This window comes from Callithrix jacchus, chromosome Y, assembly GCF_049354715.1.
Source record: "Callithrix jacchus isolate 240 chromosome Y, calJac240_pri, whole genome shotgun sequence".
In the NCBI taxonomy this organism is placed as follows: Eukaryota; Metazoa; Chordata; class Mammalia; order Primates; family Cebidae; genus Callithrix; species Callithrix jacchus.
In genome coordinates, this window is record NC_133525.1 from 4186094 (window position 1) to 4213956 (window position 27863).

The 27863-nt window shown below is 41.5% G+C and overlaps 1 protein-coding gene across 1 annotated transcript; it reads right to left on the reverse strand.

The window, feature by feature from the left end:
• Window positions 1–27863, reverse strand: LOC118150934 (small ribosomal subunit protein eS4). The gene is made up of 7 exons (XM_035289948.3): window positions 27827–27863; window positions 27182–27259; window positions 25239–25419; window positions 23775–23872; window positions 15526–15697; window positions 1143–1300; window positions 1–270 (listed from the first exon to the last, which is right to left on the reverse strand). Exons 1-7 carry the CDS (start codon window positions 27827–27829, stop codon window positions 169–171), a joined length of 792 nt encoding a protein of 263 aa, XP_035145839.1. The 5' UTR covers window positions 27830–27863; the 3' UTR covers window positions 1–168.

Below are 27863 nucleotides of genomic sequence, written 5' to 3' on the forward strand. Positions count from 1 at the left end.
TTTGTGGGGAAAAGAAAAGAGAACTCACTGTTTATTTGTGCCAAAGTCATGAGCAAAATTCAAACCCAACAATTAACTACAACAAGGAAAAAAATACATTAGGAAACAAGAATTTACCGCTTATTTGTGCAAAATAAAATAAAAAAAAAGATATGCTGCTACTGCAATTTAGCCACTGCTCTGTCTGGTAGCCAGTCTCTTGCCTCTCTCTTCAGCAGCAGTAAGTCGGATGCCCCTTCCCCTGGGCAGGGAAATCCAAGGTTTATTGCCCTGCAATTGGAAAGGAGATAAAATAAGTACAGAAAAAAAGGGAGAAGAGAAAAACATCCCACCAAAACACACTTACCTTGTACCTTCCTTTACATCAACAGGCAGCTAATACAAAGAAAACCACCAAATAAAATTTAAAACAAACTAAAATTTTCCTTCTACATGTTTCCTGAGAGGTTATCTGCCTCTCAGTCCTTCCTACTCCCCACTGTTGAGCTGCTAAATACAGATCTTCTGCTTCTATTTTATGTGAGGCAACCAGCCAACAAGTTTTTCATGGCATCTTTAAAGGAAAGGCCACTAATTTCAGGTTCTCCGTTTTGAAGTGTAGAACTGTCAGCTCCCCTTCATTCGCTTTACAGAACCTTAAGCTTAAACATGTATTTACTCACTCCCCTGATGACCTCATTTCAAAGGTATAAATTGAGGTGTTATAATTCAGTACTGAGAAGAGAAATGGACTGATTATACAACTCCATGTTCATTGATGAGGTATACGATGGAGTCTCTGAGGGGTTAGCAGACTCACTTACAAAAGTAAGGGGACACGGCACAACCAGATTGGAGCCAGTGACCTTAATTTAGCCCATATCAGTGGTATAACCCTGCAAAATTTGCAAGGCTGTGTTTAACTTAATTTGTTGCATGACAGTGCTGGCATCGCACATGCAGACTACCTCAAGAGGCAGGCTCAAGGCTCTAGATCTAATCTTGTTTCTGTTTCAGGACTAAAGAGAGAGCTTGCTGCATTCTGTGAATCTTAACACAGGAAGAAGAAAAGAACAACAGACGAACATCAGTAATTGATGCAGGTTTTTACGCTTTCTAGGGTGAGTTTTCTTAAAAAGGAGTAAAGAGAGTTGAAATCTTACACTGCCAATGACAAAAATGTTGGAAATCCTTGTGGCAAAGCTGATACCATGGGCATCCTTCACATGCACCACATCAAAAGAACCAGGATGTCTTTCCTTGCTGGTGATCACACCAATACGACCGAGGTTGGCTCCACCAATCACCATACACATATTGCCTAGAGGAAAAGGAAAATAAACAGGAGCGGAGGCATTTTAAAACAAGAAGGAAGTCTGCTGCCTTTAAAACCAATTAACACAGATGGGCTTACCAGGACAAAGATGAAGTGTCATTCCAAAATTGTACTTTCAAGAACATGTTGCTATGAAAACACTTTTTGTGAATTAGATGAAAGCAGCATTGTAAGGCAAGCCCCTAAGGATTTTTCAAATCATAAGCTTACTGTGCACTGCCTGTCCAACAATAATTTGTCAAAGGTTGAATAAATAATAATTTTGGGGTGGACAAGTATGGCATGGAAGAGCATTGGGTAGGTGGAATAGCCAAGAGGGAGGGAGAAATGGAGAAATTTAGGCTATCAGAGAGACACTAGACAATAACAAAAGGCCTTTAACTAGACAGCTAGCATTGAGGAATCTTCCAATGCTCCAAGGGCTGTCGGGGGCCCCTCAAAGAATACCATTGTTACAGATATCTAGTGTTACTTTTGTGCCACATAACCGTCTCATATAAGCATATTATATAGGGAACAGGCCACCTTGTTAAGAAGTTTTACCTATCACAGAAATAGCATGTTTTAAGAAAAACTTTCCCTCAAATAAAGACTCAGCCACAAGTCCTCTTTTTTATGTGAATACACACCACCAAAGCCAGAGAATAAAGCCCTCTCTTAAAGCCAAAAAAACAAAATACAAACTTGTAACCTAGCCTAAAAGAGTTGAAATTGTCACCTATAAGGCAAGGGCACAAACATATTACACTTATTAATATCTCAAAAACTGATGGGAAAGAGAGGCAACCAACTCAATCTGAGGGTCTTAAAGATTAGGCTCTAGGATTCAAGAAAATTACAATTATTCTTTTTTTATTTTTTTTTGCAACAGAATCTCACTCTGTCACCCAGGATGCAGCACAATCTCTGCTCTCTGCAACCTCCACTTCCTAGGTTCAAGCAATTCTCCTGCCTTAGCCTCCCGAGCAGCTGTAATTAGAGTCATGCACCACCACACTCCACTAATTTTTTGTATTTTTAGTAGAGGTGGGGTTTCACAGTTTCACTACATGGCCAGGCTAGTATCAAACTCCTGACCTTGTGATATGCCTGCCTTATCCTCCCAAAGTGCTGGGATTAAAGGTGTGAGCTTCTGCGCCTGGCCTAATTACAATTATTTTTAAGGTAAAAATTGCTCATTATGACAACAATCAAATAGATTTCTGCAGTTTGACCCTCTCTACCACAAATATATTAGTTGATCCTAAACACAGATTTTTAACAGAAATCCAGGGCCAGCTGGATATATGTGTATTGACATGGTAGGAGGACACAGGAATGAAAAGGCATTAGCAAGCACACTGAAAGTCAACAAAATGATTTGAAAGTAATTTTTTTGTGTAAGTTCTGGTATTACATGTATTGCAGATGGTATGGATGACACTAATGTTCAGGTAAGTAACAAGAAAATACCCATAGCTCCCTATCTGAAAGATAAGAAAAATCACATAAATGGGGCAAGATTCTGTTTCTTGGGTCAGTGTACTTGGCCAATCCCTTAGCTTCCTGGTGGCAACTATCGTGGAAACAGTTAAGTGAGCATCACCCAGCACCCTCAGCTACAAAAAAATTTTGTATACTACACTTCAGTGCAGACTTAAGGAAGATCTGGATAAAAACAAAATAAAGGGCTTGATCTAGCTGGCAAGCAGAAGATGATCCTGAAAAAAGGGTTAAGACAAAATGTCAATGAAAACTTTATGTTTTTTGCTCAAGACAAATACACAGCCTCCTGTAAAAGAAAATCTGTACCTGTGGGGGCAAGAGCACAGCCTCCTGTAAAAGAAAATCTGTACCTGTGGGGGCAAGAGTAGCAGAAATGCCTTGCAAAGCTTATGGCAATTAAAAGATGTATAACGGTTTTTTACTTCATTTTCCACAGTCCTTATGTGGGAACACTATGGACATAGTATGCACAGGGAAAAAACAAAGCTAAGTTATTCATGGTAAAATTCAAATTGTTAGTAACACACTTCCTTCAACTCACTTGTTTGTCACTGCTTCTAAAAGTGCAGAAAGGCTGTAATTTGATGAAAACACTGATTCTTTCAAAGTGTGTTAAGTTCCAATAAAAAGCCCCTGACATTTAGAATGATACCCATACTACTGCACATTAGTAAATGTAGGTTGAAAGCGGAGACCCTTCACAAGAATCACTATTTTATAATTCCTGAATGTGTCAGCTCTATTCTTTTCAGAGACCTCAGGAAAATAGACTGAGTGGAATCTAATGTTGACTTTTGTTGTGAGGCTCTCTTTTTGATGGCCTCTCAGAGATAATGGAATAGAAATTAAAGTCTCGGGTTCAGTCTCTGGGTGAACACTCTAACAGGAGATGCTTCCCACTCTCAGCTGGACCCTTAAGGCAAAAACCTCACAAACACATGAGCCCAAAACAATCATGTGTTCCGAATAACTTAAAACCTGTAATTCACAGTCTGGCTAAATGTACACCTCCTGAGAAGGCCAGGCAGAATCATCTTTACCATATACTGATCTTACTAATAGTACTTTACATGTACTGTCTGGCATGGAAGCAACTCAGACTCCATGATCAGGAAGACCACCTTCAACATAGCATCTAACTGAATGCAATACTACTGCCTTGAAAGGGTCTACATGGATAAAAGCAAAAACAAAACAGAGCAAAACTAATGTAAATCAACAAGAAGCCCACCTTTGCAAAGTGACCTGCTGGATTAAAAAAAAAAATCAATCAAATAATGAAAAATGTACTTAGCAAAATTAACAATGAAATGAATTTTTTGGGGGGTGTAGGGAGGCAAACAAGTTTCCTTCTTGTTGCCTAAGTTGAAGCACAATGGCTCAGTCTTGGTTCACTGAATCCTCCACCTCTTGGATTCAACTGATTCTCCTGCCTTGCCCTCCCAAGTAACAGATTACAGGCATGTGCCACCACGCCCAGCTACTCTTCGTATATTTAGTAGAGATGGGGTTTCACCATGTTGACCAGGCTGGTCTTCAACTCCTGACCTTAGGTGATCCACGTGCCTCAGCCTCCCAAAGTGCTGGGATTACAGGTGTAAGCCACCCCACCTGGCAGGAATGGGTTTAAAGAGACATGTCTACACTTGATTGAAAAGAAAATCAGAAAAACAGAAAGTGCTGGAAAGAACTGTTCATGATGCACACAAGGATAAAAAACAGAGAAGACTGGATGAGTGGGGTCTACTGTGAGAAGCTCTAATGCAAGTTAAATGCAAGTCCTAGAAATTGAGGTGACAGGAAGGTTAGGGACAAAGCAGTACATGAAAACGTAATTTCCTACTGCAATGGATCACAACTAGGCATGGTGGTGTACACCTGTAATCCCAGCTACCTAGGAGGTTGAGGTTGTAATGAGCCAAGATTGGGCCACTGCACTCCAGCTCAGGCAACAGAGCAAGACTCTATCTCAAAAAACAAAAAAAAAAAAACAAAAAAAAAAAAAACAGAACCATGGAAGACACATAAAGTAAAATGGGAAAGAATTCAAAACACTGTTTTATTTTTGTCTCTACAAAAGATTAAACTGAGACCAGTTTCAGATTTAAGGACACACATAGGCTGAAAGTGGAGGGTTAAAGCTGATGTTCCAGGTAAATGGTAACCAAAAGAGAAAAGGGCTAACTGAACTTGGGTCAAACAAAATATGTAAGTCAAAAACTTTCACACAAGACAAGGCAGCTCAAAAACGCTAATCTTACAAAAGAAGAAAGACCTCAAATCAACAACCTAACTACTTCACAAAGAACTAGAAATGAACAGAATAAACCCAACTTTAGCAGAAGGAAGAAAATTAAATAGAGTGGAGCAGGCCGGGCGCGGTGGCTCACGGCTGTAATCCCAGCACTTTGGGAGGCCAAGGTGGGCAGATCACGAGGTCAGGAGTTTGAGACCAGGCTAGCCAACATGGTGAACCTCATCTCTACTAAAAACACAAACAGCTGGGTGTGGTGGTAGTGCCTGTAATCGTAACTCTTTGGGAGACTGAGGCAGGAGAATAGCTTGAACCTGGGAGGCAGCAGGTTGCAGTGAGCAGGGCCTATGCTACCACACTGCATCCTGGGTGACAGAGCAAAACTCAATCTCAAAACAAAAAAAAAAAAAGAAAGAAAAAAAGGAAGGGAGGGAGCGAGGGAGGGAGAGAAGGGCAGAAAATCCAAGATGGCCAAATAGGAACAGCTGTGGAGTGCAGTTCCCAGCAAGAACAACACAGAGGGGAAGTGATCGCCACATCTCCAAACGAGTTTTCACTGCCCACAGACCAGGAGATTTCCAGCACAGCTGTTTCAACCAGTGCCTCAGGTCAGCACACAGAAACCCACACTAATCTGGGCAGCTGTTCCAACTGGTGCCTGCAATGCCTGGGAGACAGAGCTGCCCATTCAACTGAAAGGGAGGGGGCTTGAGACAGGAAGCCAGGTGATATGGCTCAGACAGTACTACCCCCACAAAACAAGCAAACTGAAACGCTCTGGATTGAGAGTTTTGAGGCAAGCACAGCTGGATCTGGGAGGGTCCAGCTCGTGTGAGGAAGGGCATTAGCCAATATCAAGGCAGTTCTAACTGTACCTCTATAAACAATACCTCAAGGAACTTCACACAGTAGCTGGACAGAGCCAGCGACAGCTCAGCAATGCCTCCGCTGGCAGACTGTGACTAGACTATCTGCTGAGCAAGGCATCAAGAAACCTATGAAAAGAGGCAGCAGCAAGTCAGGGACTTACAAATAAAGCCTGACCTTCCTAGGACAGAGCACTTGGGAAAAGAGGCAGTTATAAGTTCCACTGCAGCAGACTTAAATGTACCTGCCCAGCAGCTCTGCACATAACAACGAAGCTCTCAGCATAGCACCTGAGCTCCTATACTGGACAGACTGTCTCCTCAAGCAGCTCCCCGACCCCCATATACCCAAAGCTTGACATCTGGCAGGTACCCTTCTGGGACAAAGTAAACAGAAGCCAGCAGCAACCCTTACTGTTCTGCAGCCCCTGCGGGTAATCCCCAGGCAAACAGGGTTTAGAGTGGACCTCCAGCAGTCCTAAAGCAGAGGGGCCTGCCTGTTAGAAGGAAAACTAAGAAACAGAAAGAAATAGCTTCAACATCAACAAAAAGGACATCCACTCAGAGACCCAATCTGAAAGTTATTAACTACGAAGACCACAGGTAGATAAAGCCACAAAGATGGAAGAAACCAGTGCAAAAAGGATGAAAACACCAAAAACAAGAATGCCTCTCCTCCACCAAGAGATCACACAACACCTCACCAGCAAGGGAACAAAGCTGGATGGAGAATGAGTCTGTTAAATTTACAGAAACAGGCTTCACAAGGTGGGTATTAACAAACTTCTTAGTCCTAAAAGAGCACGTGCTAACCCAATGCAAAGAAACTAAAAACCTTGAGGTTTGATGAAATGCTAACAAGAATAAACAGCTTAGACAATATAAACGACTTGATGGAGCTGAAAAACTGGAGAACTGCGTGAAGCATACACAAGTTTCAATAACCGAACTGACCAAGCAGAAGAAAGGATATCAGAGGTTGAAGATCAACCCAATGAAATAAAGTGGGAAGTCAAGATTAGAGAAAAAGTAGCGAAAAGAAATGAATAAGGCCTCCAAGAAATATGGGATTATGTGAAAAGACCTATTCTACATTTGATTGCTGTACCTGAATGTGACAGAGAAAATGAATCCCAGCTGGAAAACACTCTTCAGGATATTATCCAGGAGAACTTCCCCAACCTAGCAAGGCAGGCCAATATTCAAGTCCAGGAAATAGAGAGAACACCACAAAAATACTCCTTAAGAAGAGCAACCCCAAGGCATATAATTATCAGATTCACCAGGGTTGAAATGAGGAAAAAATCCTAAGGGCCGTCAGGGAGAAATGTCCAGTAACCCACCAAGGGAAGCCCATCAGACTCAGCGGATCTCTCACGGCAGAAACCCTACAAGCCAGAATAGAGTGGGAGCCAATATTCAACATCCTTAAAGAAAAGAACTTTAAACCCAGAATTTCATATTCAGTCAAACTAAGCTTCATAAACTAAGGAGAAATAAAATCCTTTACAGACAAGCAATTGCTGAGAGGTTTCATCACCACTGGGCCTGCCTTACAAGAGCTCCTGAAAGAAGCACTAAACAAAGAAAGGAATAACCAACCAGCACCAGCCACTCCAAAAATGTCCCAAATGGTAAAACCATCAACACAATGAAGGAACTATTTCAGCTACTGGGCAAAACATCCAGTTAGCATCAAAATGGTAGGATCAAATTCACACATAACAATATTAACCCTAAATGTAAATGGGCTAAATGCCCCAATGAGAAAACTGGTAAACTGGATAAAAAGTCAAGTGTGCTATATTCAGGAAACCCACCTCATGTCCAAGGGCACACACAGGCTAAAAATTAAGGGATGGGGGAAGATTTATCAGGCAAAAGGAGAGCAAAAAAAAAAAAAAGCAAAAAGCAGGAGTTGCAATCCTAGCCTCTGACATAATGGACTTTAAACCAGCAAAGATCAAACGAGGCAAAGAAGACATTATATAATGGTAAAAGGATCAATGCAAGAAGAAGAGCTAAACTATCCTAAATATATATGCAACCAATATAGGAGAACCCAGATACATAAAGCAAGTCCTTAACAATCTACAAAGAGACTTATGACTACGACAAAATAATAGTGGAAGACTTTAACACTCCCCTGTCAATATGAGATAGATCAATGAGACAGAAATTAACAAGGATATCCAGAACTTTAACTCAGACCTGGACCAAGCAAACCTACTAGACATTTACAGAACTCTCCATCCCAAATCCACAGAATTACATATTCTTCTCAGCACCACATCGCACCTACTCTAAAACGGACCAAATAATTGGAAGTAAATCACCCCCCAGCAAATGCAAAAGAACGAAAATCCTAACAACCAGTCTCTCAGACCACAGTGCAATCAAAATAGAACTCAGGATTAAAAAACTAACTCAGAACTGCACAACTTCATGAAAACTGAACAACTGGTTCCTGAATGTGGACTGGATAAACAATGAAATAATGTTCTCTGAAACCAACAAGAACAAAGACACAACATACCAGAATCTCTGGGACACATTTAAAGTAGTGTCTAGAGAAAAATACATAGCAATAAATACCCACATGAGAAGTGAGGAAAGCTCTAAAATCAACACTCTACTGTCAAACTTGAAAGAGCTAGACGAAAAAGATAAAAAAAAAAACCAAAAGCTAGCTGAAAACAATAAACTAAGATCAGAGCAAAACTGATGGAGCCAGAGACATAAAAAAACCCTTCAAAATAAATAAATAAATAGATAGATAGATAAATAAATAAATCCAGCAGCTAGTTTTTTGAAAAGATCAACAAAATAGATGGCTACCCAGATTAATAAAAAAGAAGAGACAAGAACTGAATAGATGCAATAAAAAATGACAAAGTGGATATCACCACTGACTCCAAAAAATACAAACTACCATCAGAGTTTACTACAAATAACTCTGTGCACATAAACCAGTAAACCTGGAAGAAAATGGTTAAGTTCAGGAACACTTGCATCCTCCCAAGCCTAAACCCGGAAGCAGTTGAAACCTTGAACAGACCAATAACAAGGGCTAAAGTTGAGGCAGCAATAGCCTACCAACCAAAAAAAGTCCAGGTCCAGACAGGTTCACAGGCAAATTCTATCAGATGTACAAAGAGGAGCTGGTTTCATTCCTTCTGAAATGATTCCAAACAATACAAAAAAGGGAAAAAAGAGGGAATCCTTTCCAAATCATTTTGTGAGACCAACATCTTCCTGATACCAAAACCCAGCAGAGACTCAACAAGAAAAGAAAACTTCAGGCCAATATCCATGATGAACATCCATGCAAAAATCTTCAATAAAATACTGGCAAACCGACTGCAACAGCACATCAAAGAGCTTATCCATCATGATCAAGTAGGCTTCATCCTGGAGATGCAAGGCTGGTTCAACATATACAAATCTAGGAATGTAATTCACCACATAAACAGAACCAAAAACAAAAACCACATGATTATCTCAATAGATACAGAGAAGCACTCGACAAAATTCAACAGCTCTTTATGCTAAAAACTATCAATCAACTAGGTATTGAAGGAACATAGCTCAAAATAATAAAAGCTATTTATGACAAATCTACAGCCAATACCACACTGAATGGGCAAAAACTGGAAGCATTCCCTTTGAAATCTGGCACTAGACAAGGATGTCCTGTCTCACCACTGCTATTCAATATAGTATGTAAGTTCTAGTCAGAGCAATCAGGCAAGATATAAAAATAAAGCATATTCAATTAGGAAAGGAGGAAGTCAAATAGTCTCTATTGAAGATGATATGACTGTATATTTAGAAGACCCCATTGTCTCAGCCCAAAAATCTCAGATTGAGAAGCAACTTCAGGAAAGTCTCAGGATACAAAACTCAATGTGCAGGTATCACAAGCATTCCTATACACCAATAACAGACTAACAGAGAGCCAAATAATGAGCAAACTCTGATTCACAATTCCTACAAAGAGAATAAAATACCTGGGAATACAACAAAAGATGTAAAGGACCTCTTCAAGGAGAACTACAAACCAGTGCTAAAGGAAAGGAAAGAGGATGCCAACAGATGGAGAAACATTCCATGCTCATGGGTAGGAAGAATCAATATTGTGAAAATGGCCATACCGCACAAAGTAATTTACAGAGTCAATGCTACTCCCCCATCAAGCTACCAATGACCTTCTTCACAGAACTGGAAAAAAACACCTTAAACTTCCTATGGAACCAAAAGAGAGCCTACATAGCCAAGACAATCCTAAGCAAAAAGAACAAAGCCAAAGGCATCATGCTACCTGACTTCTAACTATACTACAAGGCTACAGTAATCAAAAGAGCATGGTACTGGTACGGAAACAGAGATATAGACCAATGGCACAGAACAGAGGCCTCAGAGGCAACACCACGCATCTATACCATCTGATCTTTGACAAACCGGACAAAAACAAGCAATGGGGAAAGGATTCCCTGTTTAATAAATGGTGTTGGGAAAACTGGCTAGCCATGCACAGAAAAGCAGAAACTGGACCCTTTCCTGACACCTTACACTAAAATTAAATCCAGATAGACTAAAGACTTAAACATAAGATCTAACACCATAAAAATGTAGGCAAAACCACTCAGGACATAGGCACAGGCAATGACTTCATGACTAAAACACCAAAAGCATTGGCAACAAATGGGACCTAATCAAACTCCACAGCTTCTGCAGAGCAAATGAAAAAATCATTAGAGTAAACTGGCAAATAATAGGAAGGGAAAAAATTTTTGCCATCTACTCATCTGACAAAGGGCTAATATCCAGAATCTACAAAGACCTGAAACAGATTTACAAGAAAAGACAAGCCCATTCAAAAGTGGATGAAGGATATGAACAGACACTTTTCAAAAGAAGACATATATGAGGCCAACAAACATACGAGAAGACACTAATCATCACTGGTCATTAGAGAGATGCAAATCAAAACCACACTGAGATATCATCTCAAGCTGGTTAGAATGGCAATCACTAAAAAATCTGGAGACAACATATGCTGAAGAGGATGTGGAGAAATAGGAACACTTTTACACTGTTGGTCGGAGTGAACATTAGTTTAACTGTTGTGGAAGACAGTGTGGTGCTTCCTCAAGGACCCAAAAATAGAAATTCTATTTGACTTAGCAATCCCATTACTGGGTATATACCCAAAGGATTATATATTGTTCTATTATAAAGACACATGCACCCATTTGTTCAATGAGGCACTATTCACAATAGCAAACACTTGGTACCACCCCAAATGTCCACGGATGATAGATTAGACAAAGAAAATGTGGCGCATATACACCATAGAATACTATGCAGCCATAAAAAACGATGAGTTCGTGTCCTCTGGAGGGACATGGATGACTCTGGAAACCACATCATTCTCAGCAAACTGACACAAGAACAGAAAATCAAATAGTGTCTGTTCTCACTTATAGGTAGGTGTTTGACAATGAGAACACATGGACATAGGCAGGGGAGCATCACACTCTGGCGTCTGTTGTGGTAGTGGGAGGCAGAGGAGGGACAGCTGGGGTTGGGGAGGTTGGGGACAGATAACATGGAGAGAAATGCCAGATAATAGGTGACGGGGTGATGGAGGCAACAAACCACATTGCCATGTATGTAACTCTGCAACAATTCTGCATGATCTGCACATGTACCCCAGTACCTAAAGTACAAAAAAAAAAAAAAAAAAAAAAAAAAAAGAGAGACTGGAGCAGACACGAGAAAAAACAGTAAGAAAAAAAACCTAAGGGTTGATTAAAAAAAAAAAATCAAAAAACAAAATTGACAAAACCAAAGCTGGACGTGGTAACTCTACTTCTGTAGGCAGAGGTAGGTGTGATCACTTGAGTCTAGGAGTCCGAGATCAGCCTAAGCAACATGGCAAAACCCCATCTCTACAAAAAAAAAAAAAGAAAGAAAGAAAGAAAGAAAGAAAGAAAGAAAGAAAGAAAGAAAGAAAGAAAGAAAGAAAAATTAGCCAGGTGTGGTGTTGTGTGTCTGTGATCCCAGATACTCAGGACAGTGAGGCAGGAGATTCATCCAAGCCCAGGGATGTTGAAGCTGCAGAAAGCAGTAATCACATCACTGCACTACAGCCTGAGTGACATAGACCCTATCTCAAAAAAACCAAAAGCATGGAAACAAGAACTGTGAAAAACTTTAGCCAGATTAAAAAAAAAAGATTCAAAACAATGAAAATCAGAAATGAAAGAGTAAATATTGTAACCAATGCCACAGAAATAAAAGCATCATGAGAATACTGTGAATATGCCAACAAACTGGAGAACCCTAGAAGAAACGGATAAACTCGTACAAATAAATGGTGATCCAAGACTGACTCATGAACAAACTAAAAAAAACTGAGGCTGGGCACGGTGGCTCACACTTGTAATCTGAGCACTTTGGGAGGCTGTGGTGTGGTAGGTGGATCATCTGAGGTCAGGAGTTCAACACCCACCTGGCCAAGATGGTGAAACCCCATCACTACTAAAAATTCAAAAAACAGCCAGGCATGGTGGCACATCCCTCTAATGGTGGCTACTCAGGAAGCTGAAGCAGAACAATCACTTGAACCTGGGAGGGGGAAGTTGCAGTGAGCAGAGTTCGCATGACTAAACTCCAGCCTGGGCAACAGAGTGAGACTACCTCTAAATAAATAAACAAAAATAAATAAATAAATAAAGTCTGAACATATCTGTAAGTAGGTCTGGAGTTTGAGTCAGTAACCAAAAACCTCTCAACAGAGAAAAGCCCAGGACCCGAGGAAATTAAAATAATTACCACCAATCTTTCTGAAAAGACTGTGAAGGAGGGAACCCTTTCAAGCTCATTCTGTGAGGCCAGCATCACCCTGATATAAAACTTATACAAAGACACCACCAGGAATGAAAACTACATGCCACTATCCCTAATAAATATAAAGGAAAAATTCTGCTCAAACTGCTGGCAAATCACATCAGCACATCAAAAGGATTATACACAAAAAAGGATCTACACAATCAAGTAGAATTTATTCCTGGAATGCAAGGAATAATGAAACATACAAAATCTATGTTACATCAACAGAATGAAAAATGAAAGACAAAAACTATGCCGTTATCTCCAATGACTATATTATATAATACATGGCTTTGATTATGTTTGGATCACTTTCTCCTATTATACATGTGTTGAGTGTTTTCGAGCCATGATAGTGCTTTTGCACTCCTGCCTAGGCAACAAAAGCAAAACTCTAAGCTCAAAAAAAGAAAGAAAGAGGAAGGAAATACTGTCACATGCTATAACATGAATGCACCCTGAGGACATTACGTCAAGCAAAGTAAACTAGTCAAAATAGGACAAACACCATGATATAAACTTAGTAAGACACACCCAAAGAAGTAAAATTCACAGAAGCAGAGAGTAGGACGGTGTTTGTCAGAGGCTGCAGAATGAAGGAAGTGGCAGAGTTGTTTAAAGCACATAGTTGCAGTTTTACAAGATGAAGGAGTTTGGAGATCTGCCACACAACAATGTGAATATAGTTAACAACACTAATGAACCATACACATAAAAATGGTTAAGATGTAAATGTATGAACTAACCTCTTTTCAAAAGCACAATTAAAAATCCTTTAATCATTTAAAAGCAAACAAACCAAGAACTACGAAGAAACTTTTGCCCTCACTCAGTGGATCTCTTATCAAGAATTTTGGCTTTGTAATTCTGGGATTATGTTATGTAAACTCCCAAGAGTAAAGTAAGTAAACTAATAAGCAAATAAGCAAACTAATTAATAATACCAAGCATTTCTGTATAACACAAAGGCATATATATTTCAAATAAACAAAGCTAGGGCCAGATGCATTGGCTCATGCTTGTAATCCCAGCACTTTGAGAAGCCAAGGTGGGTGGATCACTTGCGGTTCAAGACCAGCGTGACCAACATGGTGAAACCCCACCTCTACTTGGGAGGTTAAGGCAGGAGAATCATCTGAACTGGGAAGCAGAGGCTGCAATAAGCCGAAACTGCACCATTTTGCACACTAGCCTGGGCAAGAGAGCAAGTCTCCATTCTCAAAACAAAACAAAACAAAACAGAAAAGTTAGGTGAGGGAGGAAAAAAAAAAATCTGTTGAATTTTAACTGGGAATCTGATTTAATAAATGAGAAATGACATTTCATTTAATTGGTAATAAGTCCACGTCCATCTAAAAAATCATTTTCAAATCTTTGAAAAGTTTAAAGACAAGAACAATAGGCTCCTACCTACCCACTCTCCAGCTTCAAAACATGTTTAAACTCATGGCCAGCCTTGATTCATCTCACCCACACAGTCCTGTGCTGGATCACTTGGAAACAAATAATGGCCAGTTACCAAATTATCTAAACCTGAAATATTCTGGCAAACCTCTTGAAAAGCTAATAAACTCTGCACATGATTGCCAGATGTCTTAAGCGTCTTCCAATACATACATGCTTTATTTTGTTCCTTTATCCAAGTTTGTCTTGATTCTTTAACAAGAATACTTTCTGAATGGTACTGCGTACACTGCTACTACTGGGAGATGCATGATGTCTGGTTCTCTCTTTTGTGCTCACACTGAAATCAAACAACAGGTTTAGGCATGACACACCCATTTATTATCACATCTCTTAAGGTTTTCCCCTAATGAGAGGGCCTCTCAACTTTGACAGCTAAGAAACATTCTGCCTAAAATTTCCAGGTTAACAGTAAATACCAGAAGTGCAGGCAGCACAAGTAGAAAGTCATAATGGTGAAACAATCAAGACAATCCCAGGCTGTAGAGTACTGAATTCAAGACAGACAGTGAGCTCTTTAAACAGCAAGGCAACTGAAGACTTTGGCTGCATCTTAAATCAGGGTCTAAGTGGGGACTGTGGGGATGCCATAGGCAGGTAAACATGGAGGGCATATAAGCAACAGAACAAAGTGCAAAGTCACTGAAGGTAGGCACAAAAGAAATTCCCATTATTTGTTGTCTCTGTCTTACTCTTTCAGTGTTACTACATTTCTAGAAATTTCTGTTAAAACAAGTCAGGCAAAATATTTTACTTCCTTAGCACATCAGGTATAAGCAGCACTTGGGTGTAAACGTCAGGAGTCAGAGCCGGGGAAGCAGGGAGGAGATACAAATCTGCAGACAAAGCTTTTCATCATCACCAATTTAAGATTATTTAGACAACTTCAGCACTTCACCTCAAGGAACACACCTAAAGTTTATCACATTTGGAACAAAGTTCCCCTCTTGTGACAAACTGAATGGACACAGAGAGCTTACATTCTTGAAAGAGGCTAGGCTGCTGGACGTAGCCCAAAGGGACTCCATACCACCACTCAGCATCAAGATCCCACTGCAAACTCAAGAGACCATAAGGCAATATACTCTCTCTTAAGGAGAGCCAAATGTGTTTCACTTCTCTCTAATCATAATGGGTATACAGACAAAAATAGAAGAAATAGAAAAGATAGGGAAAAAAAAGCAAAAAACAAAAACAAGGAGGGAGGTGCCAGATAACACAAGAAAAAAACAAACAAAACTTACCCGTGTCAAATTTGATAAAGTTGACTATCTTGCCAGTCCCTAAATCAATCTGCACAGTATCATTCGCCTTGATGACAGGATCTGGATAGCGGATTGTTCGAGCATCATGAGTCACCAGGTGTGGGATTCCCTTTGTCCCCATAGTAATCTTCCTCACTTTGCACAACTTGTACTATACATACAGAAAGAAAAACCAATTTAATATGTAAACGCAAAGGCAGTCACCCAACTATTACTTATCTCACCGATTTTCCTCAGTCAGAGAGGGAGTGCTCCTGGGAAAAACTACATTAACCACAGTCACAGAGCAGATGGTCTGCCATAATGAATTAGGAATTTAGACATCTGGGAAACTTCGCCAAGAGGAAATCTGGTTCAGAACCTTCTGGGGGCTGCTGGAGGAGTGCTCAGCTGAACTAAGCTCTGGTACTTTATCCCAGGCTAAGAGCTTGCTGTCTGTGTATCTGAGTGGTAACACAGAATCAACTGCTCTATCATTTTTTCCTCGGACATATTTCAGACTGACAGTTCTCATCCCGGTGTTACATAGAGCCCCAGGGACTAAGTTAACTGTACCACCGCTAAGTACATGATGCTTTTATGACTAGGTTAGGTTAAAAACAGCTGCCCTGGCCAGCTACATGCTTTCCATACACAATGCTGCTCTTCATCTCATTTTTAAATGACACATCCCGTTATCTACTTGCTTTTGTTTACTTTTTAACACTTACCACTCTGGTGCTGCTCATGACATGTTCCAGCAAGAGCTGTTCAAAATGCCTCATACCATGTATATATATATGCCCAACAGTTACAACAAGCGTTACTATGTTCCAGAAGCAATTTTCAGAAGCTTCAAATAGTATACTATGTAATCTCAAACAATCACAACCCATTTGTGGTTGTCAATCCCCATCCTACGTACCACAGGCTACCCAGAGTGTTACTTTTCAGATGCGACAAAGTAGGGTTTTTTTCAGCTTTGTTGTGAGAAAAAGCTTATGGAAATTTAAAAGATACTAAAAGCTCCACATTTAAACTAAGCATAGTCCTCTGAAGTCTCCAGACCAATTTTAGGAACATGTGCAAATGACAAAGACAAATGCACAGTGACAGATGACAGAAAAAAAACCCCTGAAGATGAGAGCAACCCTCCAAAACATGCAGAATCAATGAACTCCAGGGGCAACTATTTTTTCTTTAATCAGTTCCTGCATTTCCTCTACAGATATTTCACTCTATCCCCTATATTTGGGCTCTCAAGACTGACTTGGTTTGCTAGTTTGTCTCTATCATTGCTTTTGACCTCCCTAGGTATGGAAAGAGACATATTAAGTAGAGCTAGGGCTCTCTCTCCTACAAAAAAGCTCCAAGTTCAGATACTGTCCCCTTAAACTTCAGAGGTGCAAGATGGGAATAATTACTGCATACTAGTACATCTATTTATGAGATAAAGGAACATAAAGGGCTTGGCAAAGCAGTAAGTGTCAGATAATATTACTTTTGCTTCTACTACAGATCCAATACTATTCAAGGTGCTATGGAGAGGTGAGACCATTTAACACAAGCCAGCAGTTTAAGAAAGTGACAAAAGACACCTTCTATTCCACATGTGGAACCTAGGGCATATTAACTCTACCAGCAAAGGTAAACCTGGAAAATTCACCAGCCTGGCATATACAAGCCCACTTATCCATGCTAAAGTCTGGCTCCTACCCAGTTATTCTAAGACAGCACTCTCTTCCATTCAAAACTTCACAGTTGACACATCCTTCCAGGCACTCTCTTCAGTGAGTGTTCAGTTTGTTTACCACCATCAGCTCACATTTACCATCACTACAAATACAAACTCAAGATCATTTCCAGCTTTCCTGGCTAGTGAGTTAAGCACAGAAACAAAAGCAGCCTAGCTCACCGATCAGAGCTGCCTACTGGCCAACCAACTGAAAACCTTAGTGAATATAATAGCGAGGTCCCACACAAATGTAGAAATTCAAATAACACCCAGAGGCTGCATGCAAACATACCAATTAAAACTCTTAAGGAAAGTCAGAAGCATTCCAAGGAACAATTAGGCTGACTGAACCCTTTTCTTTCAAAAGGAAAGCCACATCCTCCTTTCCCTGTACCCTGACAGGAATACCTTTTGGTCCAGACCTCTGTTTGGCCAGAAAGGACAAGACATCAAAAACCTCCCTGCATACTCATAAAAAGGCAGCATATGTAAACTTTCATTATACTACCTGTCATAGTTAAGGCACAGCAAGACATAAATCCTTTAAAACTTTAGGGCCTGTGAAACAAGTCTGGGTGGCACCTGGAGGGAGTGAATGGTGGTAGAAGGAGAGCAAACCAAACACCCTACAAACCAAGGTGACTATAGGAATGGACCTACCACCCAGGGATGCATATATTTGGCCATCAGAAGCAAGTGTAATGAAGGTAGTGTGCGCAGAGGCAGGGTAGGGGGTGCTGTCATTACAATACATTAATTGTTTGTGGCTCTGCAATTTTCCAGATTATTCAAAGTATCAGGATGGGCATGTGAAGTGACTGACCTTAAGATGTTTCCATTCTCCTGTGAATTTTAACTTGAACTCATTCCTGATGTTTGATACCCTGGTTGAAATAAATTCAGAAAAGCATTCTGCCTCAGAATGACTTTCCTATCATGCTTCATGTGTCATTCCACGGTTTCTTCATGAGTCATTCCAAGTTTTCTAGTCCATACCACAGTGCCTTGCAAAAAACACCACATAAATAAAACAATAAAATTTGACTTAAAAAAAAAAAAAAAAAAAGGTGCCAAATGTGGTGGTGGGCACCTGAAATCCCAGCTACTTGGCGGGGGGCGGGGAGGTGGGTGAGGCAGGGGAATCGCATTACCCTGGGAGGCGGAGGTTGCATCGAGCTAAGATCGCACCACCGCACTCCAGCCCAGATGACAGTGCGAGACTCTGTCTCAAAAAAAAAAAAGATAGTGAATACAACTTAGTGCATTCCTTCCAACCAGGTATAAAAATCCCCACAAGAGAAGGCAGATAGATACTATATACAACCAAATTCAGCAGATAGGATTATTCACAATAACAGAAAATCTTCAGTATTTACTGAAAGGAGATCTTTGAGGTTCACTGAGCAGCCAAGCAGAATTCCTTCAGACAATAAATGGTATACCAAAGGGCACAGAGGGTTACAATCCTCCCCAACTTTAGGTTGAATACATGTGGATGGGGTATAATATGATGATCAAAGCCCATTACTCTTTGTCCTCTACTCCAAAGTGGAAAACTACCAAGCTACAGTCTAGAGCACTGGGCCAAGAATTCAGGCTTGTTTTAGAGTCCAGAAAGGCCCTAGAGCTGCTGAGGGGTAAGCAGACACTTTTTCCCATTATACCTCCAAAGTCCCTGAGACCAAGCCATAAGAAAGAGACCACCACACAACCTGCATTTGGCAACCAGTGGGGCCAGAGTTGAAAAAAGTCCCAAGACTCAACTTCAGTTTTCCAACCCCATTTAGAAGAGCAAGCTGCACTTTACTTTAAAAAGTACTATCCAATCATTAGTGCCCATCTCACCTTTCTCTTGCCTTTATAATGCCTATCTTTCGCAATGCCAATCAAGTGACCACTTACTAATGCAGTGTTACTTTAGCCAACATATGGTCACTAGTGGGCATTCTCAATCTCTCCAGCTCTATTCCATGCTAGATTTAAGACATGCAGTGTTACTTTAACCAACCCTAGGGTTACTAGTGGGCATTCTCAGTCTCTCCAGCTCTACTCCATGCCAGATTTCAGAAACCCCTCTGTCCTTTGTAACTGGAGAAAGAACTCTGAAATGCAAGCTCTAGTTGTCAAATGGCTCTACACACACTTACTGAGGTCCCCATTACTGATAACCCTATTATAATCACTGCTGTCTGTTCAGAATAAAATCTGGCCCTCTCTACTTCTGCCCCTCCAACTTCGTGAGGCAAGTCTTTGCATCATGGCCTGCAGAATGCATTCTTATCACCCAATTGTCTTGGACATTTTTGGGATGTGACATCCTGAACCTACTTTTGTCATTCTAAAACTTTTCCAGTGAAAGCCAATCAGGTCCCCTTTCCACCCTGGCTCATTAGCTCCAAATATTGCAGGTAAGACAGGTTCAAGCAAGCTCTATGGCTGTACACCTCAAAGCCTATCTACTGCCTTCCACTTTTCACATACATCTTCTCTAGTGTACTATCCCAGTTGAGTTGAGAACACTGGTAAGGGAGTCAGAGTAGCTAGCAGGTATTGCTGGCAAACAGGAAAAGAGACAGCAAAAACAAAACAAGTAAAAACACTTTCTTCTGTATCCTCAACAGTTCTTCACTAACCAACAGTTTCTGCATGGACGGCAGTAGCACTGTGCCATCCATTGCCACATCACGACATCAAACTTGAAGCTTGGGCTCAAAGGTCCTCTTACTTTAACTGCACAGGTGAAACAACCTGTGAAAAAGACAGCCTCTCTCTTTAAAGATGCTTCCAGTTCCAAGTGGTTCTTCCATCCTATGAGATGGTTCATTCTACAACCATTAGTCCAAGCTTCACAATGCATGTCGGTAATTTAATTGTGAAACAAGACGACAGTCAGCAACTACCCACAAGTGAGTGAAATGCCTGTAAGCAAGCTAGCACATTAAGAGATAACAGTTCTGAGTCTAACCTCTACACAGAGTTTACTGACCAGGTTTTAGTGCTTCAAGACCAGAACTAAGGCAGGCTAAAAATTTTGAACTCCTTTATTAAGACGAGTGCTCCTGCAGAAGCCAACCTCAGCAAGCTTTGCTTATACCAATCTCAAATAACTCTACTACCTGTGCATCAAACCTTCCTGTGGCCAAAACAGCTCAGGATTTAGATCTTGGGTCCTCTCCCTTAGTAGAGGCCCATGCTGCCAGGAAACTAGAGCTTCACTGAGGGTATGGCTGGCCATTTTATGAGGGGAACTTCCAGTTGAGCTAACCCTCTTACCACAGGGGACAGGGGTAGCCTCGATCTCTGTGGAAAACCAATTACTTTTCCTTTGTCTCACAACTGAAAAGACTGTCTTCAGATTTTAAAGATGTGACACCTCATCATCTTCTGCCCCCCATCACCAAGACTCCCAAAGACCATAATGCTCTCTGACCAGTGAGGAAGCCACAACAACAACAGAACACAGGAGACTGCTATGGTTTTAGCCCTCAGTTCCTGGCATGTGGCTCAGCCTGTGTGGTAGCGCAAGATGCCAGAAGAGGAATCAGGGTTTGGATTGAGTCCTGCAGGTAGGCAGGCTCAAAGCCATGAAGGATCAAGGATACAATGGATGAAAACAAGATAGTATGAGCCGGAGGACCCCAAACCAATGGCCTCATTCACACCCTTTCCATACACTTTGTCTGCAAGGTGAGGCCTTATCATTCTCCACTGCTCTCAATTCTCCACTGTCCCTCTGGAACCACTGACTGAGGAACTCTTCACTTCAATTTCCAAATTCCTTTTATATAACACCTACACAAACCAACCTGGTATCTTTCCCAGCTGGCCTCCCTCAGAAACAAATCTAACTGCCCAGGTTCTATCTTTTCCAAAACTTCAACTGCCTATTCCCTCTACTTGTCCTCTTCCTTAACCACCAAAAGAGCACTAGTCTCCACACTTAGGGTCTTGATCACTTCCTTTTGCACCAATCTCCAATTCTCTCAAACAAATGGTCAAACGACACCCATTATCTTACAAGAAACTCCCTCTTTCTACTCGCTGCCCTGTATCTTCTACTTTCGGAATAACTGTCCTGTTTACAAGGTTCAGTCTTCTCAATGTTCAAGAATGGTAATCCATAAACACAGCTCCATTTAAATGGTTACTCTCTGATTTTCATTTCTTGGTTTCTACTTTTCAGGAAACGGAACGTACACCACCTAAATCCTGTTCGTAAACTTTCTGGAAGATGAAATCTCCCTCTACCCATGCACATCCATCACTGAACACAAGCTTCCCAATGTCAATGAGGACTCTGTGCCAACTATTCAGACAGCCTCTACTGTAACTCCTTTGAGCAGTGTTTCAGTCCTCTATTTCAGTCAGCACTTACTTCTTTCTGTCTCACCATCTACGTCCAAGTTCCAACGCAAGGTGAACCCAATGCACAAGTATCTAAAGCATCCATGTATTTCATCAAGATCTGTAGCTACCATCTCCTTATCCTATCACCAAATACTCATACACCATATCCCACATGTGCTTCCATCTACAACAGTGGGGGGATGTATTTTCAAAACTCCATGTCTTCTTTGCCATCTCCCAGGTAGTATTTGTACTCCTCTACCCTTGCAACGGGAGCAGACACTGCCTTAATTCCCATTACTCTTGTGCAGGCTCATCATGGGCTCACTCAAAATTTTGCTCCCATCCACTGTAGTGATACACACACACACACACACACACACACACACACACACAGAGCCACCCACCCCTTTAATCTCCCATTCTTAAACCTTAATGACTTTCATTTCCTTAGTCTTCAACTAATACCAAGTTGTTAAAGGGAAAAATTATGTCTGAAATGCATCAGGTCCACCAAAACTCACAAAATACCCCTTTTCCTAATTTGATTTTTGAGGGTGGAGGGCTGTTTGGATGTTCTGTCTCTCCACTAACCTATGCTACCTGTAGACCTGTATGAAATAATAACCTGCATGAAAAGGCTCTGTGGTGTGTCCCTCACATCACTGAAGGCCCAGGAGCCCATGATTATCCACTCTGAACTCACTATGTCCTTGAACCCTTGGCTCACGCCAAGCTAAACTGGGTGGGGTTTGTGACAAAGAATGCTCCCTTCTCAGCTGCCCAAAGAAACAATCAGCAAACAAGCTCCACCAAAACTTCCCCATATCTCTTACTTCTTACACAAGGGTAAGGTGCCTACCCTAAGTCTGGATACCCATTTGGCACTTGTGGGCACTATGCAATATTTTCCTGGACATGAGATTTCTACATGGTGGCTAGCCAATCTGGTAGGGCCAATACTAGGTATTAACAACACTCCAGTATTTGCTCCTCCCACTCCATCTCTTCCCATTTAAAAATTCACATGGACTATCAATCTGTGTTGTCTCTTGATATCCAAATTTCTTACAAAAGCAGAAACCAGTCATCAGATTTGAGATATCCCCTGCGCTTTCTAGGTATTAGGCACAACAGAATCGAACACCTTGGGTGACTAACATCCTGCAGGGTTCAAGGCCTAGTTCCTATGATCTAAAACAAAGCACCTCCTGCGGAAGCAACCCACCAAAATTGAAGGGACATCACCTCAAGAGACACTACCGAAGGAGTCAGAAACAACCAAACAACCCATTTATTAAGTAACTACCCTGGCATGAAAATACTTATGAATTCATATAGGGACTCTAATGTGTTTCCCACAAACAAATAAGTGAAATAAGGCAATCCATTTAAAGTAAGTGGAAACAACATCTGATGAAACATGTTGAGATTCACCTACAAAATGCGTCTTATAGTCAGATGGCATCTGGTCACTGTGAAGGTAAATGGGTTATGTGAGAAACAAGGATGAAGTCACCCCATGACCCAAAATACAGGGAAAACAGGAAGTTATGACTGAGGCGTGATCCTAGTTTCCAAAGCAAAATGGAGGTGCTGTCCACAGAGAAACTCCCTTGAAAGTCCTAGAAACTTTCTTCAGTTTCTAGAAGTTGACTATGGCCACTAAATTTGGAGACAAAAGAGGAATTTTAAAGGGCTGAGTATCACGAAGTCAACAGTCTTCTTTGTCTATCAAGTGCCAGGTGGCACCACTACTAACATAGTCACAGAAACCTGGCAAGAAGGCATATGATCACCATTTCTGAAGAAAACAAACACTTAAAAAAGGTTCTATGTTCTGTTGACTATAGTTACATATCAATGAATGACAGAGTGTGGATTTCTAGCCAGGCTTTCCTGGTTCTAATATTACTTACATTTCCTGTACAGAAACACATCTTGTCCCTCAGAGAACTGCTTACTGGTATCCTCTTTCTAAAACAGCCTTGTGTGGAAAATGCTTTACCTTGTATCACTGAGAACCTATGTACCTGGATTAAATAATCATACTAACAATTAGAGAAAATAAATATTCTCAGAATCAGGCCTAAATGACCTCTGACAATCTTACTAACAGACCTATCTGTCTGTAAATTCTGAAGCTCACTTGACTTGTACAACGTACCTCTGCCTCTTCCACTCTGATGCGATGAACGGCAAAACGGCCCTTGGTGTCATACACCAGGCGGAAATGCTCACCTGTCTTCTCGATGCTGATGACATCTGATTACAAACAGGTATAAAGAACATTATTAACACAATGTTTCTTTTGCCTGCACAGCAGGAACACTCTATGCCAGGCTGAACCTGGGAACGTTTTAGCAGCTTGGGAGTCTCCAGCACTTGATGGCGGTTGCTGAATGACCAACCAACCCCTGTTCCTGTCCCAATTAATGTACAACAAAAGGAACTGAATACATTACTGGCTGCTCTACTACATCCTATGTTCTTGTACAATGACTGCTTAAAACTGTTTTCTGGGTTAATGCTCAGAAGAAAGCACACATGAGCACACTCACACATACCAGGAAACCAAATGAACGAGTAGTCCTCCCACTTAAGCAGACAAGGCTTAAGGCTCAGCAGGCTGCCTTGTCAAGGGCTTGGCCTCCTTTACTCCATAACACTTATCAGGAGTCTTGCCTCACTCAGGATTTGGAGCTTTGAGAAAGAAAGTAAAATGCAAAAAGAAGAAAAATGGCAGGAAGGGAAGTAGGAAAAAAAAAAGTCTATCTTTTCTAACTCAGTGGCTGGATGGATTCTAGGAAAATATGGCTTGGAACCCCATTACCACTGTAGCATGCATACACCTAATAAACCAACCATCTCCCAATTTCCTGGACAGTATTAAGATAAAAAAGATATTAAAAGTATTGAGCCTGTAACCATGAAAGAGTGAACAAAGCACTAGGTCAGAATTCCTCAGTGCCTTTCCCTACCACCCCTCTCAGTATATTTTTTCCCTAGAGGAGTGTGACTCTTCTCTCCCTCCTGTACTCTGCCCTCCTACCAAGCTGCAACTGCATCCTTGGAGATCCAGAATAGAAATCATCAATACACAAAATGGGAAGACAGGACCAAAATCCTGTTCACTGAGAAAGATTCTCTCCTTGACCAATCATTAGCCAGACTCCTCTGAGCCCTCTTCTTGGCTGAGCTTCATCTATGGCCTATGAAGACCTGAACACTAACATGGCTTCTAGAAGATCAAGATTACCCAGTCCCCCTCAAAGTGTCTGGCTGAGAAAACTCAAGGCTGCTAAAAGAATTTACTGTTTGTTCCAGCCAACATTTGAGGACAGCTCCTCTGTCTGTCTCCCAGTCTCTAATGGGAGGGTAGGAGCCTAATGCTGATAACTGCCATATAGCAGCCACTGGTGGCCTCAATCCCATTTACAGTGACCAACCCCTTTATAGCTTTTCATTTGAGCCCTTCCACTCCTTTTCTCTTGTTCTTCTGAAAGGACCAGCACTAACTTCCGTACAAATCAAAGTTCAGCGTCTAGTTTTTCCCTGGGAACATGTAAGCCCCACACCTTGTCTTTCTCTCAACCTGTTATTTCTTCAAAACAAAGAACTCTTCCCTTACCCATCAATCCAACAGGGTATGTGATGTCCACTCGAACCTTGCCATCAATTCTGATGAAGCGTTGCATACATATCTTTTTTACCTCATCTCCAGTCAACGCATATTTGAGTCTGTTCCTGAGGAAGACGATCAGGGGAAGACATTCCCTCAGCCTGTGAGGACCTGTCGATGGACGAGGTGCCTGAAAAAAGACAAGGGCAGGTCAACAGATTAAGCAGATGACGTGCCGTAGTTCAGCCTAAATTCTGCTGAACTTAACTTGTTGTGGGGAGGAGGAACTCAAGAGGACAATTATTTCCTCAATTTACAAAGGTCTGTCTTAGAAAGATCATGTCCCCAACTATATAAATCCCATTTGTGCCCCTTCCTTCCCCAAATCCAGGCTCACAACCATCTCCCCATTTTGCCCTGCCCCAAGCACCACTGCCACGGGTACTGCCTGCTTAAACCTCCCTTGAACACAATACCACATCCCATATTTCTCAGGTGTAGCTAACACTCTACCCACAACCTACTATGACATATTCTACTACTCTCTCACCATTCCAGACTTCAAAGTTCCACACAAGCCCTGCCAATGTTGCTGGACTGCCCATAACAACCCATTGTGTATACTTCCATTCTTGGCTGCTTGGTAGCTCAAGTATCATCAAATTCACTCTACAACATCCTGTAATCTGTACTCTTGCAGTTTCAGTGTTACGCCATCCTTTGGCTATTTGCTACCAGTTCCTACAAAGGTGTCAAGGTCTGAGGCTGTACTATCTTGAACGCCACTCCACAATTACCTCTTTAGCTCACAACATGCAGGAATCCTTTCTAATAGACACTGTTCTTAAAAGCTGCTTCTACATACAGATCTCTCTTTGGTGTTGCCTAGCCTTCTAGTTAGATGCCTGCCTCCTATGCCTCTGGGTATACTATCCTTAACCTGCCAGGTTCTCAAGGTTCAGTTCAAGAGCCTCCAGCATTTCTCACACAATTTCTTGCCCTTGTTTCCTGGGCTTCTGTAGCCTTTACTGTTAAACCAGCAACTTCGGCTAAATGTACAGCACAGCTACTCCACCCTCCAAAACAAAGGATAACTACAAATTAAATATATTTGATTAATGGGGACTCAGTGCACTGTCATTGAACTCCTTTCTTATGTGGAAATTGACACAGTTGTTAACCCACTAAGCTCCAGAAGTGCTCTCTAAAGTGGAGACCTTCAACAGCAAGAGACCACCAAGACTGACATCATGGCCCTTTTTTGTTGTTGTTGGCATTTTTAATCCAGCATCTAACTGAAAGTGCAAGCTTTTAAAGAATGGGTTTGTAATAACACACAATTTTGAAAGAGATCGTAACACAGCAGGCTGACATCTCTTTTGAAAACATTAACCCCAAACACCTTCAATAGTTCTTTCCCTTACGTCTTTCTGATCTTCTGAAGAGACTTTTTCATTTCACCCCCTTACTGCAGTCAATCCAGGTCCCATTCCCCTTTCCCAGGATCCTAGTGTTTTCCCCAGCCTTCAACACCTGTGAACATATTGGAGAGGTCCATCTCCTCCCAGCAGGATATAAAGTACGTCAAGAAATAGATGTTGTTTTCTATAACCATTTTGTACTGGGATATATCCCCAAGCTCGGGGCCACATAACACCTGGCATGCAACAGGCTTTCAATAAGTAGTTACTAAAAAGATGGCTTGCCCAGGTTCTCAGTGACATTATGGATCCCAACAGTGCTGAAAGCAGAGGGCGGAGCACTGCACTTGCCAAACAAAACGTTAAAACTTTTTTCTTAGGGTCCTTTACAGAAGCGTGCAAGGACAAGTTCCATGAACGGCAAGCCTCTGCCGACGAAAATTCCACGTAACAAACAGCATCCCACGGAATTGCAAGCCACAGGCTTACAGAATGTAGTCTTGACTAAAAAGCAAATAAAGTTATACTCACAAATACACCCGTTAGTTTGTCGAGCATCCAATGCTTCGGCGCTACAAGACGCCTCAAGTGCTTTTTGGGGCCCCGGGCCTGAAAAGGATACCAAACTTTTTCAGAAAAATTCGTTTACTGTAACATGTCCTTATCTTCACCTGTAGGAACTGTTAATAGGTAATACCTGATCCCAGCAGAAAAGACAGTCCAGTCTATTTACCAACGCCCCGTTTTGAGCAAATATTACTTCCTGTCACAACCCGAAAACAGACACCCCACAAAACTCACAGACTTTTGAAAACCGCGGATCTCTCTAGCTTCCGTCGAGAGCCTCCACAGTGCTCTCCAGGCGAATTTGAGACTACCTCAACGTATGGAAACAAACTAATCCGGGTAAAAAGCCAATGCTGAGCTACGTAGTCAGGGATGGACTGAGGTGCCACCTCCCAAGGCCCACTGGCCGAGCACGAGGGCCAGCCCAGAAACCTAGCCACACTCTTCTTAGACCTCCGGTCTCCACATCTGGTTTCCTGAAGCGGCACCAGCAGTATTCCCACCCGCCAAGTAGGGGCACCCGAAACGCGAAACAGTGCCAGGGTGGAACTGCGTTTTTTTCAAAGGATGAAGGCAGATAAAACAGGAGATAGAACGCAGAGATCTTACCATGGCGAAACTCTGCAACGGAAGAGAACCTCTTCTC